The sequence below is a fragment of the Lupinus angustifolius genome, chromosome LG07 (genome assembly GCF_001865875.1).
Source record: "Lupinus angustifolius cultivar Tanjil chromosome LG07, LupAngTanjil_v1.0, whole genome shotgun sequence".
Classification (NCBI taxonomy): Eukaryota; Viridiplantae; Streptophyta; class Magnoliopsida; order Fabales; family Fabaceae; genus Lupinus; species Lupinus angustifolius.
Genome location: NC_032015.1, coordinates 774,081 through 789,733, shown reverse-complemented (window position 1 = coordinate 789,733; position 15,653 = coordinate 774,081). Strand labels below are relative to the sequence as shown.

The window sequence follows — 15,653 nt, the reverse complement described above, 5'->3', positions numbered from 1 at the left end:
CATCTATGGACATGTCTATAAAGGCACAACTTATAATAAATCTAAAAACAACTTTAAAATAATTATAATTACTAATAACAACTATTTTTTGTACTACCAAATGTATCTCATCACTTTTTTATATAAGGAATAATCTCATTTGAGGTTCGTGGCTATCTCACTCAATAAATGTTGTTCACAGAAATTAAACTTTCTACATTGGGAGTGAAGTTTTATACCACTATATCAACGTCTTATTGGTTACTAATAAGAACTTTTGTTGACTTTTTTGAATTATTACTTTGTAGACTAATGAAAAATTGATTAATTAGTTGTGCTTAATTTATCATGCCATACAAGATTCACAAACTATAAGAAAGAAGCTTCCTTCTTTAAAAACTGGAGTGTTTGATTGAATCAATAAAGGTAGCAGATTAATGCATGCCATGCTGCCTTTAACTACAAGTTCAGACAAACACATAATGAGAGTGAAAGCTCTTGCTATAGAATAATAATATTAATATAACCCAAATACCCAACTTGCTCATTCACCCTTTTTACTCAAACAAACACAAACATACTTACATATATATATATATATGTATGGAGAGAGAAAAGAGATAGGCATGCTTGTGGAATTGCATCTAGAGTTTTCCAAAAGTCAGAAAACGCAGTTTTATGAGTCCCACGTTGATTAGAATAGTAAATATAATGTGATACTTAAGTTATAAGGTTCTCCCGAATACTGATAGGTGAGTGAAGCTGCCCAAAGGATAAAGGGCTACCATCAGATCAGTACCAATAATGTGAGAGAGCCTTCACATCGGGTTTGCTATTCTACTCAACATGAGACTCCTAACACACATAATAATACCCTTGACCCTAGCCTAGCTTAGCTGTTGTGATGGATTATGCATCATGCCCAGAAGCCCATAATTATTTTGTCCCCATTCCTTTGGGTTCGAAATCAATCTCATATAATATTGAATAACCAAAAACTGAAGAGAGTCTACAAAGCATAGAAAGAGATAAAGATGAAGATCCAGTGTGATGTGTGTCACAAAGAGGAAGCCTCTGTGTTCTGTTCTTCAGATGAAGCTGCTCTTTGCCATGCATGTGATAATCACATCCACCATATTAACAAGCTTGCAAGAAAACACACACGCTTCTCTCTTCACAACACCATCTCCAAACACACACCTATTTGTGATATCTGCCAAGTACTCACTCATTCTCTTTTCTGTTCCCAACTACTTTCTATTTCTACACCTTTTTTCTCACCTTTATTAATAAGGAACTAATTATTTTCGGGGTTCGTGACTGTCTTTTTAAAACCTTATTGTTAGTTCTACAACCTTTAGTTGTTATATATGATTTGAAATATATAGAAAATATCTAAAAGAGACATTTTAATTAGAATGATACTATAAAAAATAGATTTCTCTACACGTACCTATAAGTTATTTAGAATTATATTATATTTTGTTACAGGAGATGCATGCATATGTATTTTGCAGAGAGGATAGAGCAATAATCTGCACAAAATGTGACCTTTCTATCCATGAAGTGAATGAACATACCCAGAAACATAACAGGTTTTTTCTCACTGGTGTAAAGCTTGGTGCTTCTTCTACAGATTCAACATCATCACTATGCTCAAATGACACTGCAAGTGCCTCAGAAATAAGAACCTCTAGTTCTAAAACAAACAATATTAGTAGTGAAACGGGTTCGGTTTCAACAAGTAGCATTTCTGAATACTTGACTGAAACCATACCTGGTTACTGCATGGAAGATCTTCTTGATGCTTCTTTTGCACCAAATGGTTTCTATAATATTTGATGAAACTAGCTTCACATAGCTTTTAACTTTTAAATAAGAGATGGGAAAGTTTTAACGCTCAACATCATCACCCTTTTCAAGATAAAATATGTTCTTAGATCTTCTCACTTCAGCACTTCAAATCTTCCCATTAGAATGATCTCGTTGATAAACTATTTATAAATTATCCTCTTGTTTTGTGTCTTGCATTTCTTTACTTTATTAGTGCTTCTTTTTAGTTCTCTGTAAAAAAATCTCTCTTCTTTTCTTATTCTTTCTTAATCTGCAATTCTGGTTACACTTCTTGAGAAATTTTGTTTAAAACTTCTAGTTGTCTGAAATCTGAATAAGTAAAATAATATTATTATTACTATCTTTGATATTTTTAGATGAGTTTTTTGAGTTGAGTTGTGTGTAAAAATAAAAAAGGAATGAAAAGCAAGAAAGAAAGAAAAGATAATTGCAGTTGTGGTAAAAAAAATGTTATATTTAGGTTGACGTAAGAATTGTGTGAAAGAGCATTACTTGGCGTTTTTAAATGCTTTCAATTTCTCATCTTCGTATGTTTCACATCTACTTCTGTCCGCTACATAAATAGTTCCACATGCAACAATCGGAAAAGAATCCTCTCCCGAGAGGCAGTTCTTGGTTTTTCACTGTAAAAATGAGATATTCTTATATTTTAAGGATAAAAATGTTCCATTATTTAAATTTTTTTATTAAAGTAGATGCAGAAACCTATTATCAAATTCGACCGTTAACGAGAACACAAAGAAGCTTAATTAATATATAACACTTAATCTGAGGACCATTTTATATTAGTATTTACTTTTTTTTTCTAGAATCTTCCACCTTTTTGGCAGTTATAAGGTTTTAATAACAGAGAGAGGATAGGTGACTATCTATCATAGTTTGACCAATTCAATACTGAATGATAAAGTTTAAACGGATTGTCATGTAAACAAACTTATCTAACAAACTCTCACATCAAAATATATGAAGATCCATGTCAGATTGTCAGTACATTGGTAGTGCCTAGCCAAATAATCAACGAGATCTTTGAATGTGCCACTTCCAACTGCATATCTGATGTCATACTTTTTTTGTACAACTTTGTGTATCATCAAATTTTTATTGGTTGAAAAAATTTATTTAAATTAAAACAGTAATTATTAAATATTTTTCTAATCAATCATACATTCTGTTACTAGAGTGATACAAACTACTGAAAAAGATCATATGTGTTCCACACATGCAATATGTGTTCCACACATGCAACAGCATAGTTTAGTTAAACAAAACAAAAATGCAGAACCACAAAAATCACAAGTTCTTACTGGTGACATTTTTATTTTCTCTACTTACCTCTTTTACAATGTATACGTCCTATTGGTGGAAAGCAGTTTTGATCTATAATTAGTAATTATATTAGATTGTACTTTTTTTGGATTGACACAAAATAGAATATTTGGGGTACTGTCTCTGTATTTTTTTCTTTTCTAATCTAAGTAAATCGATTTGGTTAACTTTACGAATAATTTCGGATCAAGAGTGTGAAGCGTATAAATTGACACATTTTTGAAGCATATTTTCAGCCCATCTTACAAAAACTTACAAATGAACGTCTCTATAATCAACCATCATTCACCTTCCAGACCGAAGAAAAGAGTCCCGTGAGTGCCAACTAAGATGAGCAATGAAGTTTGTAAATATCCCCTTGTTATAACAATGAATTATGAACCTCTCACTTTATAACTAATGTTTGTAAAAACAATAAAAAAAGCAACCTTTGAGCAAGAAATTTATGTTTTATTATTACGGCAAGTAATCCATATTGCTATGACGGGTCCACATCTGATGTCTCATAGTTTGTGTCGCTTCCTGTATCATGGACTTATGATTGGTCAGAAAAAAAATATTTAAATTAAAATTTAATTATTAAATATTTTTCTGACTAATCACAAACCCATGACACATGGAGTGACACAAACTATGAGACAGCAAATGTACTCCGACTAACACGTGCCATGGGATGGGCTCCAAATACTACTGCGGTGCAAAGTCAGATAATAGCAACAAATCACTTTATAAGAGTCACCAAAGTTCTGCGCATTTTTTCCCCAACGAAACACCAAATTATTCCAGATTAGAGAAAAGTAAAGGAATCAACTGTTTTCATGCACCGCAGTCCATTGAATTTGTAAAATAAGGAAAAATAAGACAATCAAAATGTGGCAGCAGGAGATGGGGAAGGAAGAATCTAACTGTTATACTCTACAAAAGAAATACAAGATATAGAACAAAAATCAGCTGCATTACATAAAGCAAAAACACATTGTGCATGTGTAGTTCAGTGCTGTTTACACTGTTTCCTTTTTACATTCTCCTTTCCAACAATTATACAGTTTCCAGGGTAAAGGAAAGAAGATAATGATATACCTTTCACATAGCTTTACTTTACAAGACAACTAATAAAAGATTTGCGCCCATAACAGCATGGATATATTAAACTTTAAGAGATGGAGCCCTGCAAGTTTCAACAGACAAAAAATGATAATATGTTTAGATTTTGTACATGTACAGTATTTGAATATGGCTCAAAAGTATCTGAAAACATTGCAAAAGACTTCCATTACAAGGGTTAAGATGTAAAAGTAAAAATTCTATCTGCAATGTTTGTGCGGCATACTGGACATTCAGAACAAGCAAGTGAACAAGATTTACACACTGCAAAAGCAAACAAGAGATTGTATCAGAAGAGAGAAAAATATGCAAATCCAAAAGAAAATTGCAAAAAACTTGATGCACAAAAATATTCAGGCTAGTAGTTGAAGGAAACTTACAACAAAAATGACGGCATGGAAGAAGAATTGCTGCAGTTGATGATTCAAAACATACTTTACAAACATGGGAATTGGCATCTCCATTGCTAAGGTGCTTGAGCTCTTTTTCCTTCATCTCTTGCATACGTGCCTGAAATCATAACGTACAGATAAAAAGCTGCACATCAAACTTTTTTTGTTTAACTGTAAGTTGTGGGATTGTGTTGTAGTAATGACATGCTATGTCAGATATAATCACACAACAATTTTAAAAGTAGCACCATCTAAGCCAAAACGGAAATCAAATAATGATGAGTTTCTAATTTCCATGATAAAGAAACAACAACAAACAAGTCTTTATCCCATGATAAAGAAACATTAAAATTATTGTAGATTGGGTTTTGATTTTACTTTGAGAATGGGAAATACCTTGAGACGAGCAACCAAGGGTTCTACCTTGGGAACATCATTGTCTGATTTTGATACATCCAAAATCTGCTCCTTGGGGAAGGTATTCCTTCCAAGGTCATAACTTTTCAAACCAACTGTATGTGTCTCCCCATCATCATTTTTATTATCAATGTTCGCTTCTGGGACAGCACTCACTTCTTTCTTTAACTTCGCAACAAGAACCCACATGCTTGCTAAGTCATTCTCCAAGGCGGCTTCTTTTTTCTTGGCCTCTTCAACCTTTTTCCTGTACTCCTGTACCACAAATTCCTTTTCAGCTAATGCAGCCTCAAGAAATTCCTCACGTTGTTTCCTAGCCTGAACTTCTATTCTCAGATCATCAGCTTCACTCCACGACTCAAACTCATCTAGACCAGCTCCTGAAATTTCATTACCACGGCAAGAAACTCTCCCCTTCCTCCCTGAATTTGCATCATACTTGCGGTTAACACCATTAAATGTTTGTACAAGAGCACTTCGAGTATTGACCAAGTCTCGAGCAGCCATCAATTCTTTTTCCAACTTCGCCTTCTGCAGTGAAAGTTTTGTCACTTCCCCAGCTAAATTCTTCAGTTCCATAGCAGCAGCAGAGGCCAGTTCTTTGGCATAAGACGCTTCTTCAGAGAGTTTCTGATTTTGCACATGCAACCCACTATTCTCTTCTGATAACTGAACTTGCTCTAGCTTCAGGTTTTCATTTTCAATCTCCTGAAAAGAGAACAAAAATGTCAGTTAAGTAATTTAATCAAATCAAAACTGTAAACTGGACAACATCTGCTGACAATAGCATGTGAAAAATTTAGTTCATGTATAATCCTTAAAAATGATTTTAAAAAGTAATCCTAACAACTTCATGAGAAATAATCAACAGATTGAAGGCAGGGGGAGTATATTGGAAAAAAGGAAAACATAAACCAAGGAAAACCAAGCAAACAATACTAAAAAGCACAATCCTTTTGAGCCGTGCTACTTCAAAACCAATAAATTCTTATTACCTGGGATTGTATTTTCCTTTTCAACTCATCAATATGTTCACCATAATGATGACGATCATCAACCAAAAAAGAGGTACCACTTGAAACTGTTGCTATTTGCTGCTCTAGCAGCTTCACTTTTTCATGCAATTCTCTGTTTTCTGAACACTGTCAACAATGAAAAAAAAGAGGGTGGGTGTCAACATAGACAATATTATAATTGCGAGCTATTTTTTGAAACACCATCAACTTTGTCGACAGGGAAGCAAACAGTTAAAAAGATAAATATGTACCTTATCATTTAACTGTTCTTGAAGGACACGGTTGTCAGCAGATTTTATCTATATGTGTATTTAAAATATATGTAGTTATTAGATATGCACAATCAATGAAACTAACACAATTAACAAATCCATATTCCATATTGAGAATAAAAATGCAAAAAACAATGACGAAATAAATGTTGAAAGAGATGTGTATTTTGGAAATAAAATAGAACTTACTTCCAGCTCAAACGCCTTTTCATTATACTGAGTTATTAATCTTGTGATTGTCTGTCATGTCAAACCCAGAGTAAAACAAATAACAAATTTTCATCGAAGCATTTAAATAAATATGAAAAATTCAAAACTTTAGAAATATAAAAGAACTTTATATTGAAATAGCCACCTGCTGTATCTCAACCAGTGATGAATTAGCGATTGAAGATTCACCACTCTCACTTATTCTTTGTTCTAAAACCCTCATTTGCTTCCTTTTCTCTTGGATGTCTTGTTCCAAATTTTCAATCTGTAATAAGAAATCACATATTTCCTTTATAAAGGACTTCCAACAAGAATACAAATCAGCAAAAAATGGCATTTCAATTAGAATTAGAAACTGCATTTTTTGTTATGGTATTAACTGCTTGCACTATGATATGATGCACTAAAACCACAGTTGTGGACTAAAAAAGAATACAATTTAAATAAGGACTAAAACCATATCAAAACCTTATTGAAGCCGATGTGGAATAGTGTATCTAAATATTTAGGCAAGCAAATGATAATGTATAATAGAAAATCATTATTACTTTCAAAACTTATGAGATATTATTGTTCATCAATTCCCCTTCCCTCAAAATGTCCCTGCACAATCCCCCTTGCCTCTCACCAAAAATTATTCACCACTCCTGACAATGCCCTCCCCTCTTCCCTCAGCAAAAATTGGATGTGCAAGACGATAGAAAGAAGCTCAATTTCGCATGTACTGGGAAAAAACTTTGAAATACTTGAAAACTACAACAACCACCATACGGGAGGCACATGATATGAGTGTGTTGCCTTGCATATCCATTACTCACTCTAACTGCTTTAATGTAAAAGTTAAGAATATTATACATGTCAGTTTTTGAAAACAAAGCAGAATACCTGAGTTTTGGAGCCTTCAGGATCATTTACAGACTGCTCCTTCAAGCGCTTCAGAGTACTGGTACTAAAAGCAATATCTCCTGCAAGCATTTTGACTTGCTCAACAAGAAGATCCATCTGATCGGACATTGTCATCCCTCCCTAATATATGGTTAGTAGACAAAAAAGGATGGCAGTTACAACTTCTATACTAGATATAATCATATAAAAGCAAGATATTATAACACGAGTCACAAGGAATACCATGACTCAAATTAAATTTCCTGAGCATTAATTTTGGAAGAACTTGAAATGCAAATTGTGAAGAAAAAAATTAACATAATATATTGTTGAGGAGAGGGGATGTTTGAATCTACCGCTGTTAGCCTTCTTCTGCTGATCAGTTCACCAGCTTGTGTTGATTCGGTAATAATACTGCTACTTGGGGAGAGTTCATCATTCAATAAACTTGATTTTCTATGTCTTACGTCAAGAGACAAATCAGATGACAATGTGGAAACATCTTTTAGACTCTCACTTTCAATCAAAAGAGATCCATCATGCAGGGCATCATATTTCTGAGTGGATAAAAAGGTAGGGTTACACACTGTTTAACATGTCTTAGAAAAGGATAGTCAACAATGACACTTCATTCAGATGGAAGACACCTTTCGGATAAATGATTAAATACTTGAACATATAGTTAAGCATTCAAGAACCAACTCGACCTAAAAGTTTAAGCTACTCAGTTGAGGCCCAAGAATGGTTTATATAGCACACCCCATCATGAGACTGCCCATTGGGCTTGAAGAATGGACAATGCACAGACCTACTTTACCTTATGCTGAAATGAAACTTAATAATGAAGAATGATAACATAAGAAGGAAGCACTGACTACTATGGAGAACTTAAAATAAGCCTAACAGTCAGCAGCATAAAAACTGATGGCTTTGGATATGGACTATCAGAATAATAAAAGAAACTAAATCTGCTAACAATGTTACAGCAAATCATAATCAGGATTTCAAAGTACTTGGCGAATGATTAACTAATATTAAAAAGGACAGCAGAACGCACTCGTCAAAAATTGAAGGAGGAACACACCTCATCCTCACCAACAGGGTGACTTCGCTGGTGGCTAGGAGCATCAGTTAGATATTCAGGAATTGCATTCTTTGAAGATACCAAAATAAGCTTGGTTAGCCTCTGGATCCTACTCATAAGAGCAACCTTTGCATCTTCTTCCTCTTCCAATCTTGATTGCATTTTCACTTGACCTTCTTCCAACTACTCATGTAACAGTATAGAATGAGAAGCAGGTCTCATTACAAAAATACAAAAACCTTTGTAAAATGAAAATACAAATATGAAAAGCAATTCAGGGGAAGCTAAAAACCTGTTGCTTTAAGCTCGTGATCTCCTCATGGCTGACACCAACTAGCATCCCCTTCTTAAGTTGATCAAGTTCTTGTTTGAGGACTGAAATTTCTCTCTGGTATTTCTTAATTAGAGACTTTTCGTCAATAATCTGCTTTAACAAATAATTAAATGAATCAGGAACCTCCTCAGGTATATGGGTGATGCTAATAGACATAATTATGTGGCTAATTAATAATTTTAGAACGGACCTTATTACATGAGGCATATACTTGTACTTGCTTTGCTCTGCTAGCAAACTTCAAGGTATTATGAGTTTCCTCCATATTACTGGATGCTGGAGTTACTGTGCATATAAGCTGAAAATCCCATAATAAAGTCAATGTTAAAGTGGTGCTTCAGTAGACATTGTAACATAGTTTGCTCACCAACAAATGTATGAAAGTAAAAGGAAAGATTCTAAGAATTCCATAGCCAATGCAAGTGGCAAATTGATGTAGAATGATGACACGGCAATAGTACAAAAAATATATATACACCAAATACAGTTAAACAAATTAATTACTGAAGGATACTAGAATCCCAAACTTACAGAAACATGGCCATGCCCACTGAGTGAAGTCTGCAGGAGCCGCGTAAGCTTTGAGTCTCGATATGGAACATGAGATGCTTTCCCCTCGCTCAATTTCCCTATCACCTTCATATTGAAACCATAAAATCAAGACTGCAGGAGGCAGGTTTTCTGTATCTTTTGTAACATATAAATGCAAATTATCCAACTTGTGATCTCAGGTCAAAACAAGATGCCATAACAAAACTTCTCCATAGCCAAACAAATATTGGACATATAAGAAACCTACAGTTCCAAGAGTTAGAAGACTTTTGTTTATGTAAGATCCTTCTTTTCTCCTTAATCCTGTTGTTTCAGTTTTGGAGCTCTCAGATCCAGCAAGATCAATCAAGTTCTGGTCAAAGAAAACAAGCAAAAAAAAAACAGAATAATCAACAAATAAATAAAAATTAATATTCAATACAAATAATATATAGTAATGTCTTAAAAGTTATAAATATACTTCACTTACAAGCTGAGAGAAGATCACTCCATCATAATCATCACCATCGGCACTGCTTTCAATCATCTGGGAATATATCAGATACAAATAAAAATTAGATGTAAACAGGTGTTGGCTTGACATGGTCCAGGATAGAGCCAAAATACATTCTGAGAAATAACTAGACATTTGAAAGAAAAAAAATTGACCAGCATGTAGAAAATGCAAGTACAGCCATGCACATGAGCACATGCATGCATGAAACTTGGCTACTTAAAAGTTCAAGGCCTCAGGCTGTGATGTAAAGGTATTTTCTTTTACAATTGGAGCTAGTGTAGAAAAGGGTGCTTTCAACCAAATTTTAATACTACTATACCAATAATGCTTACAAGTGTGAAAATCGTGTGACTTCGGCTGCTGAACAGATTAAAATTGTTTGAACCAACATGACGATGCTCTGCCATCAATAGACATGCGTATAAATAAAATTCCTGAATAATCATTAGCGATGAATGCTACATTACTCGACAATTGGGGGAAATATGACTATCATTGTAAGCATAAACCTTCTCCAGCAGCAATAAAGGAAAGTGCATGTCCCGGAGATAAAACAACTTCTTCCTTCATACCCTCTACATAAGTACCCTGAAATGTCAACCAACATAGTCTTTAGAAAACAAGAAAAATGCCTGGAGAGTTCAAAATTGACAATAGTTGTCTATATCCTCTTCTAATAACAAATGTTATCATTGATTTGTCCTATTAGAAAATTTCAAACATAAATTAAATTTCAGAACAGAAATGACCATTTTATTTAAAAACATGGAAGATGAATTTGGTTTATTGAAGAAGAAAAAACTTTAAACAAAGAACAACATTACTACAACAAAACTATGTAGGGGCCAAGAGGGAGATGAGGAGAAAAAGATTAAACATCACAACTAAACAAACAATTGCCATCAATAATCAGACACAAAAAGTTGTTTTAGTTTAAAGTTCATACACATGCTATCCCACATTCCAAAAAATAATGTAGAATTGAAAAAACTGAGAAGAGTAAGAAAACATAATGAAGACAACAAACAGAAAGAATGAACTCATAATTATAAAAATAAGATTTCAATTTTAATTATAATTGGCATGAGAATAAGTAAGACTATAAGAAACCTGCGCATCTTCTCTAACACGCAAATTTTGGCCAGTTGGGTCAAGCAAGTCATTTATCACCTGGTGCCAGGCAGAAACAGCAAAACATCTCCATTAAAAACAGAAAAATTACAAGAAAATAAACAACCAGACTATATTTCGTACAATGTGACAATCAGTATAACAAAATCGTTGATGCTGGGAAAATATAGCTCAGGTAAGACAGAGACTTGCAAAATAAATATGACCAAACCAAGTTCAGAACACAGATGATATAACAAAAAAATGTTGTGTTTACCTCATTGTATATTTCAAGATATGACACTCTGAGTAAGAACTCTCTTCCTGGAGTCTGCAGAAATGTAGTTAGTCGATCCAATCTCCAAGATGTTACAGTGATGTTATTTTAATAAATAAAAAAATGGGCTCAATATTTACCAAACAAGACATAGAGCTCAAGTATCCATGCAAATTATGAATAGTTAAACGGTATATAACTTAAAAGGGGGGGAAAATAATCAAGGCATGCAAGACAAGTGGATGGCCAATAGAGAGAGAGAGAGTATTGATAATAGATACAAAGACCATGTTGGTACTTCAAAGCAAAATGGTATAATGCTATAATGGAAAAAAGAAAAAAACACAATGTAGGCGATGTGTTTAAAAATAACGAACATTTAATATATTTGTATGAAAACTCACATCTTGGATAATGCTGAAAACATCTTTTATAGCCAATGGAATGATACCAGGAGAATCTTGATCTCCCTGCACATATCATTATTGAAAAGCAAATCACCAGAACTGAAGAACATATCAAATTAAAAAGGTATACCACTAAGATATAAAAGTTTCTGTGTAGAAAGAGATTTGAAACAAACAATAAATATGGCATGATGAACAGTCTAACATCCATTGTACACTGCTAATATGGAATTTAATTAGAAACACGAGAATGAAAAAATGGTTGATAGTCTCCTCCTCATGATTATTGTTAGTCTTCTTGAAAAACTTTATTCAGATTACCCTACTTGAATTCCCTTGGACATTTATCCAAGGTTAATAACCACGTTTACTTCACAAATCAACTTGTTAACCCTAGGTCTATACAGTATTACCTTAGTTATTAATTCCAAAGAATTTAAGCCAAGACTTCACAAGCAGTAGACCACTAGACCTTACTCTGAGCCGTTACTAAGAGATACTTAATTAAATCATTGGACTTCATGCATTAATCTTAGAGCTGAATGGTATAAACCCATTTATAACTGTGAGGTGTTGAATCATTTACTTAATAGTGATTAATCATGCCCATAACCATAAGCCAATAGATATCCCATTGAAATGTACTACTTAATACTTGGTTCATAGGACATGGAAACATAGGAGGAAACGGAGATACTTAATCCTAAATAGACAATGAGGTACTAAAGGCATTACATCAATAACTACTAGCATGCTTACAAGCAAGTACCACGTGGAGTTAGGTACAAAGATATCACAAAATTAATAAGCATGTAGCTCAGAAATGGTCCCTTAAACATCTAAACAACATCATGGGTCTAAAACAACATATTGCAGAGTAACATCAAAAGTGTGAATATGAATATCTGTAATCTATTTAAAGAAACTGCCATCTTGGGTGTTGGATGCAAACAAACTCAATCTCAAATTCTCAATCATGATATTGATGAATTTAGAAATCCTCTTGCTCTAAGGTAACTAGAGAATATGAAATTTTAAACAGGTGAATACAAAAGTCAGTAGGAAATAATACAAGTTTTAAAACATTTTCACACTATAATGCTTCCACCATTTTTAATCAGAAAATACACATAGAGGTACAAAATAAATGCAACAATTTAAAAAGTAAACTTACATGCATAGTATGTGTCTTACCACTACTCGTCACACCATAGGCAAACACCGTTCCTGCAATGTTTACAATAAGTTATCTTCCAAACTCAGCCAACTCGATCAGTCACTTCAACACTAACCATGAGTATATATTAACCGTTGCAGTCTATTTATTTAACTATATACATAAGTTGAAATTAAAGCAGGTTTTGTTTAAGCAAGGCAGTAGATTGACTTGAATAGCTAGTGGCGCACTGCTAAAACAACACAATATCAATCTGATTTGGTCTTGAATCCAGAAAGTAACATTTCATACCATTGATGCCTTCCATGGCAGCCTTCACCACAGGTTTTGCTGCTACTTCATACACCTCGTCCGTATTTGTATGTGGTCCAAACACTCTATCTGCCACAAATTAAATCGAAATTTTAACATCAATACCATAGTTATTTCTACACCAAAAGCTACATTACCTCCAAATTTCTAGTAATAACCTAATTTCACTCCATCAATTCACCACAAAATCATGGAGAAGAAACAAAGACAACAGCAATTACCATATGCATAAGCAGTGGCTGGATTATACTCATTTCTCACAATATTATCATCATCAGCATACCACGCGATCTCGTCCCCTCTCTGGTACTCCCTATCACTGCAACCAAACCAAACTACTCAGTCATCTTTAAACAACGCAATGCCAAAAAAATCGATAAATTAAATTTCTCTCGAAATGGATCTGATAGCGTAACCTTAGAACGAAACATTACCTCAAAGGTCTGAACCGAATAGTGACGGAAATGCTATCATGAGAACTCGATGAATCTACAGGCTCCGCAATATCCTCCTCCATCCCGAACTCCAACTGTGAAGTACTATCACCGTAATCGTAATATGTTGAGTCTCTGCGAGTGCGACCGTGACTCGGAGCGGTGGATCGGCCACCACCGGAGTTGATAAACGACGACGACGAAGATGAGGAGGAGGTGCGGTGCAGTATCCTTCCGTTCATTGAGGAAGAAGATGAAGAATCAGAAGAGTAAGGAGTAGAAGATTTGTGGTGCGAAAATGGCGAGTTACTTGTTACTCTTGAAAACGAAGGCAGTGAGTTAACTCGCCGAGTTGGTGAGTGTGGTTTTCGAAAGCAGTAATAATAAAATTAAAAAATGAAGAGGTTAGAAACGAATGTGTCAGAAGGATCACATGGATATGGAACAAAAAAGAAAAGAATATTTAGTTCTATAATATTTTTTGTCTACTTTGACACATTGAGATATTATTATTGCAAAAAGAGTGTTTCGTCTTCTCTACGAAAAATGTCGTTGAAGGAAGCGAGAGAGATTAGGTGAGTGGTTGTGGATAGAATACTGGTGCGTGAATGTAGAAGATGATCTCAATTTGAATTTATTATTAGTTATTTATTAATCAATTGTTATTTTTTATATATGGATGATTTATTAATTTATTTAAATTTGAATTTTGTAAGTGCCGACGTGGCAGGCCAAGAGAGTAGGAGAGGGTTTTGAACTGGTGGATGCGCCCGCGCAATAATATAAGCGTGGATGGTGCGGGAATGATGGTGGCTGACTCGCTGCATTCTAATTTGTATTATTAATACTGTATCAATTATTAAATCGGCTAGTACATTAATATAGTTGTATACCGTATTAGTATTAGATATTGGGACTGATTCATTGGTTTAACAATTCATCTTACTGATATGAAATGATTTTAACAACACTGTTACTGTTACTAGCATTCCTTGTCATAAATGGTTATAAAAAATAAAACTCTCATGTTCAACATGATATATTGATAGAAAAATTTAATATGTCAGTGTAAATGTTTTTTACATTTAAGTAAATCATCTATCTTTTATATGTTAACTAATATTAACTCTAAATAAAAGTAATACAAATAAATGTAAAAAGAATTATAATGGATTTTAAACTCTCCATACAAGATGGATTTATACACGGAAAAAGTTTGGTATAGTGTTATCTCATAATTCATCTTTAAATTATTATTAACTCATAAATGATGTACATTGTATTATATTTACTAATCATAAATATTATACTTATACATATTTAGAAATCCAAACTTTAAATATCTTATTAGCTTATATAGCAACCTTGGTCGATTTATGTGCTTGATTGGTGAAGAAAAAATTAATTCGTCACTATCATTTCTTAAAGATATACATGGCATGACTTGTATAAGAACACATAGTAAAATGGATAAAGAGTTCTTATTGTAACTACATAACCACCATGATTTCAGTTTTTATTTACTCCCACCCTAATTTTAGGTAAACTATGGTGGTGTTGTAATACATTTTTAATTATTATATTATTAGAGAGGGTGAAGATAATAGATAAATGGAAAATCAGGGTTGTGAAGATAAACTTACTAAACATGCCCAAGAGATGGTTTTATAATAAATAATTGTTAATGATGATATTATTATAGCTAGAGGGTGAAGATAAGTGATAAATGGAAAATTGGGGTTGTGAAGATAAGATTTAAAAGTTGAATCATTGATTTTAGTACAAAGTGAGATAAGAGCATTACGATGGAAAACAATATTTATGTTCTTATTTTTGGTAATAATTTATTACAACTTTCCATAGAATAAGATCAACATATATATTTTTTACCCACAATGACAAGCATCATTCTTATTCTTATTTGGGTCTCACAACCTATCTACACTTTTATATTTTATAATAAATATAACAAAATATTAAAAATAATTATTTATTTATTAATAAATTAAAAATTG

General features: G+C 33.3%; 2 protein-coding genes across 3 annotated transcripts; one reads left to right on the top strand and one right to left on the bottom strand.

Annotated features, from left to right (window-relative positions):
• On the top strand, positions 843-2,003 carry LOC109353034 (B-box zinc finger protein 20-like). Its single transcript, XM_019595224.1, has 2 exons — positions 843-1,199; positions 1,471-2,003. The coding sequence occupies exons 1-2, from the start codon at positions 1,014-1,016 to the stop codon at positions 1,819-1,821; spliced, it is 537 nt and encodes a 178-aa protein (XP_019450769.1). The 5' UTR covers positions 843-1,013; the 3' UTR covers positions 1,822-2,003.
• Positions 4,094-14,242, bottom strand: LOC109353233 (kinesin-like protein KIN-7D, mitochondrial). 2 transcript variants are annotated; one of them, XR_002108437.1, is made up of 25 exons: positions 13,639-14,242; positions 13,426-13,523; positions 13,184-13,273; positions 12,890-12,942; positions 11,713-11,778; positions 11,309-11,362; positions 11,032-11,091; positions 10,431-10,509; positions 10,254-10,321; positions 9,895-9,951; positions 9,673-9,777; positions 9,405-9,509; positions 9,064-9,171; positions 8,832-8,963; positions 8,540-8,722; positions 7,812-8,012; positions 7,456-7,596; positions 6,716-6,835; positions 6,550-6,600; positions 6,340-6,387; positions 6,068-6,214; positions 5,052-5,780; positions 4,644-4,773; positions 4,240-4,527; positions 4,094-4,186 (listed from the first exon to the last, which is right to left on the bottom strand). XR_002108437.1 is itself a non-coding variant. In XM_019595460.1 (24 exons), the coding sequence occupies exons 1-24, from the start codon at positions 13,878-13,880 to the stop codon at positions 4,442-4,444; spliced, it is 3,153 nt and encodes a 1,050-aa protein (XP_019451005.1). In that variant the 5' UTR covers positions 13,881-14,242; the 3' UTR covers positions 4,094-4,441. The 2 variants fall into 2 exon arrangements, 1 of the variants encoding a protein (XP_019451005.1); XM_019595460.1 differs by having other exon boundaries at positions 4,094-4,527.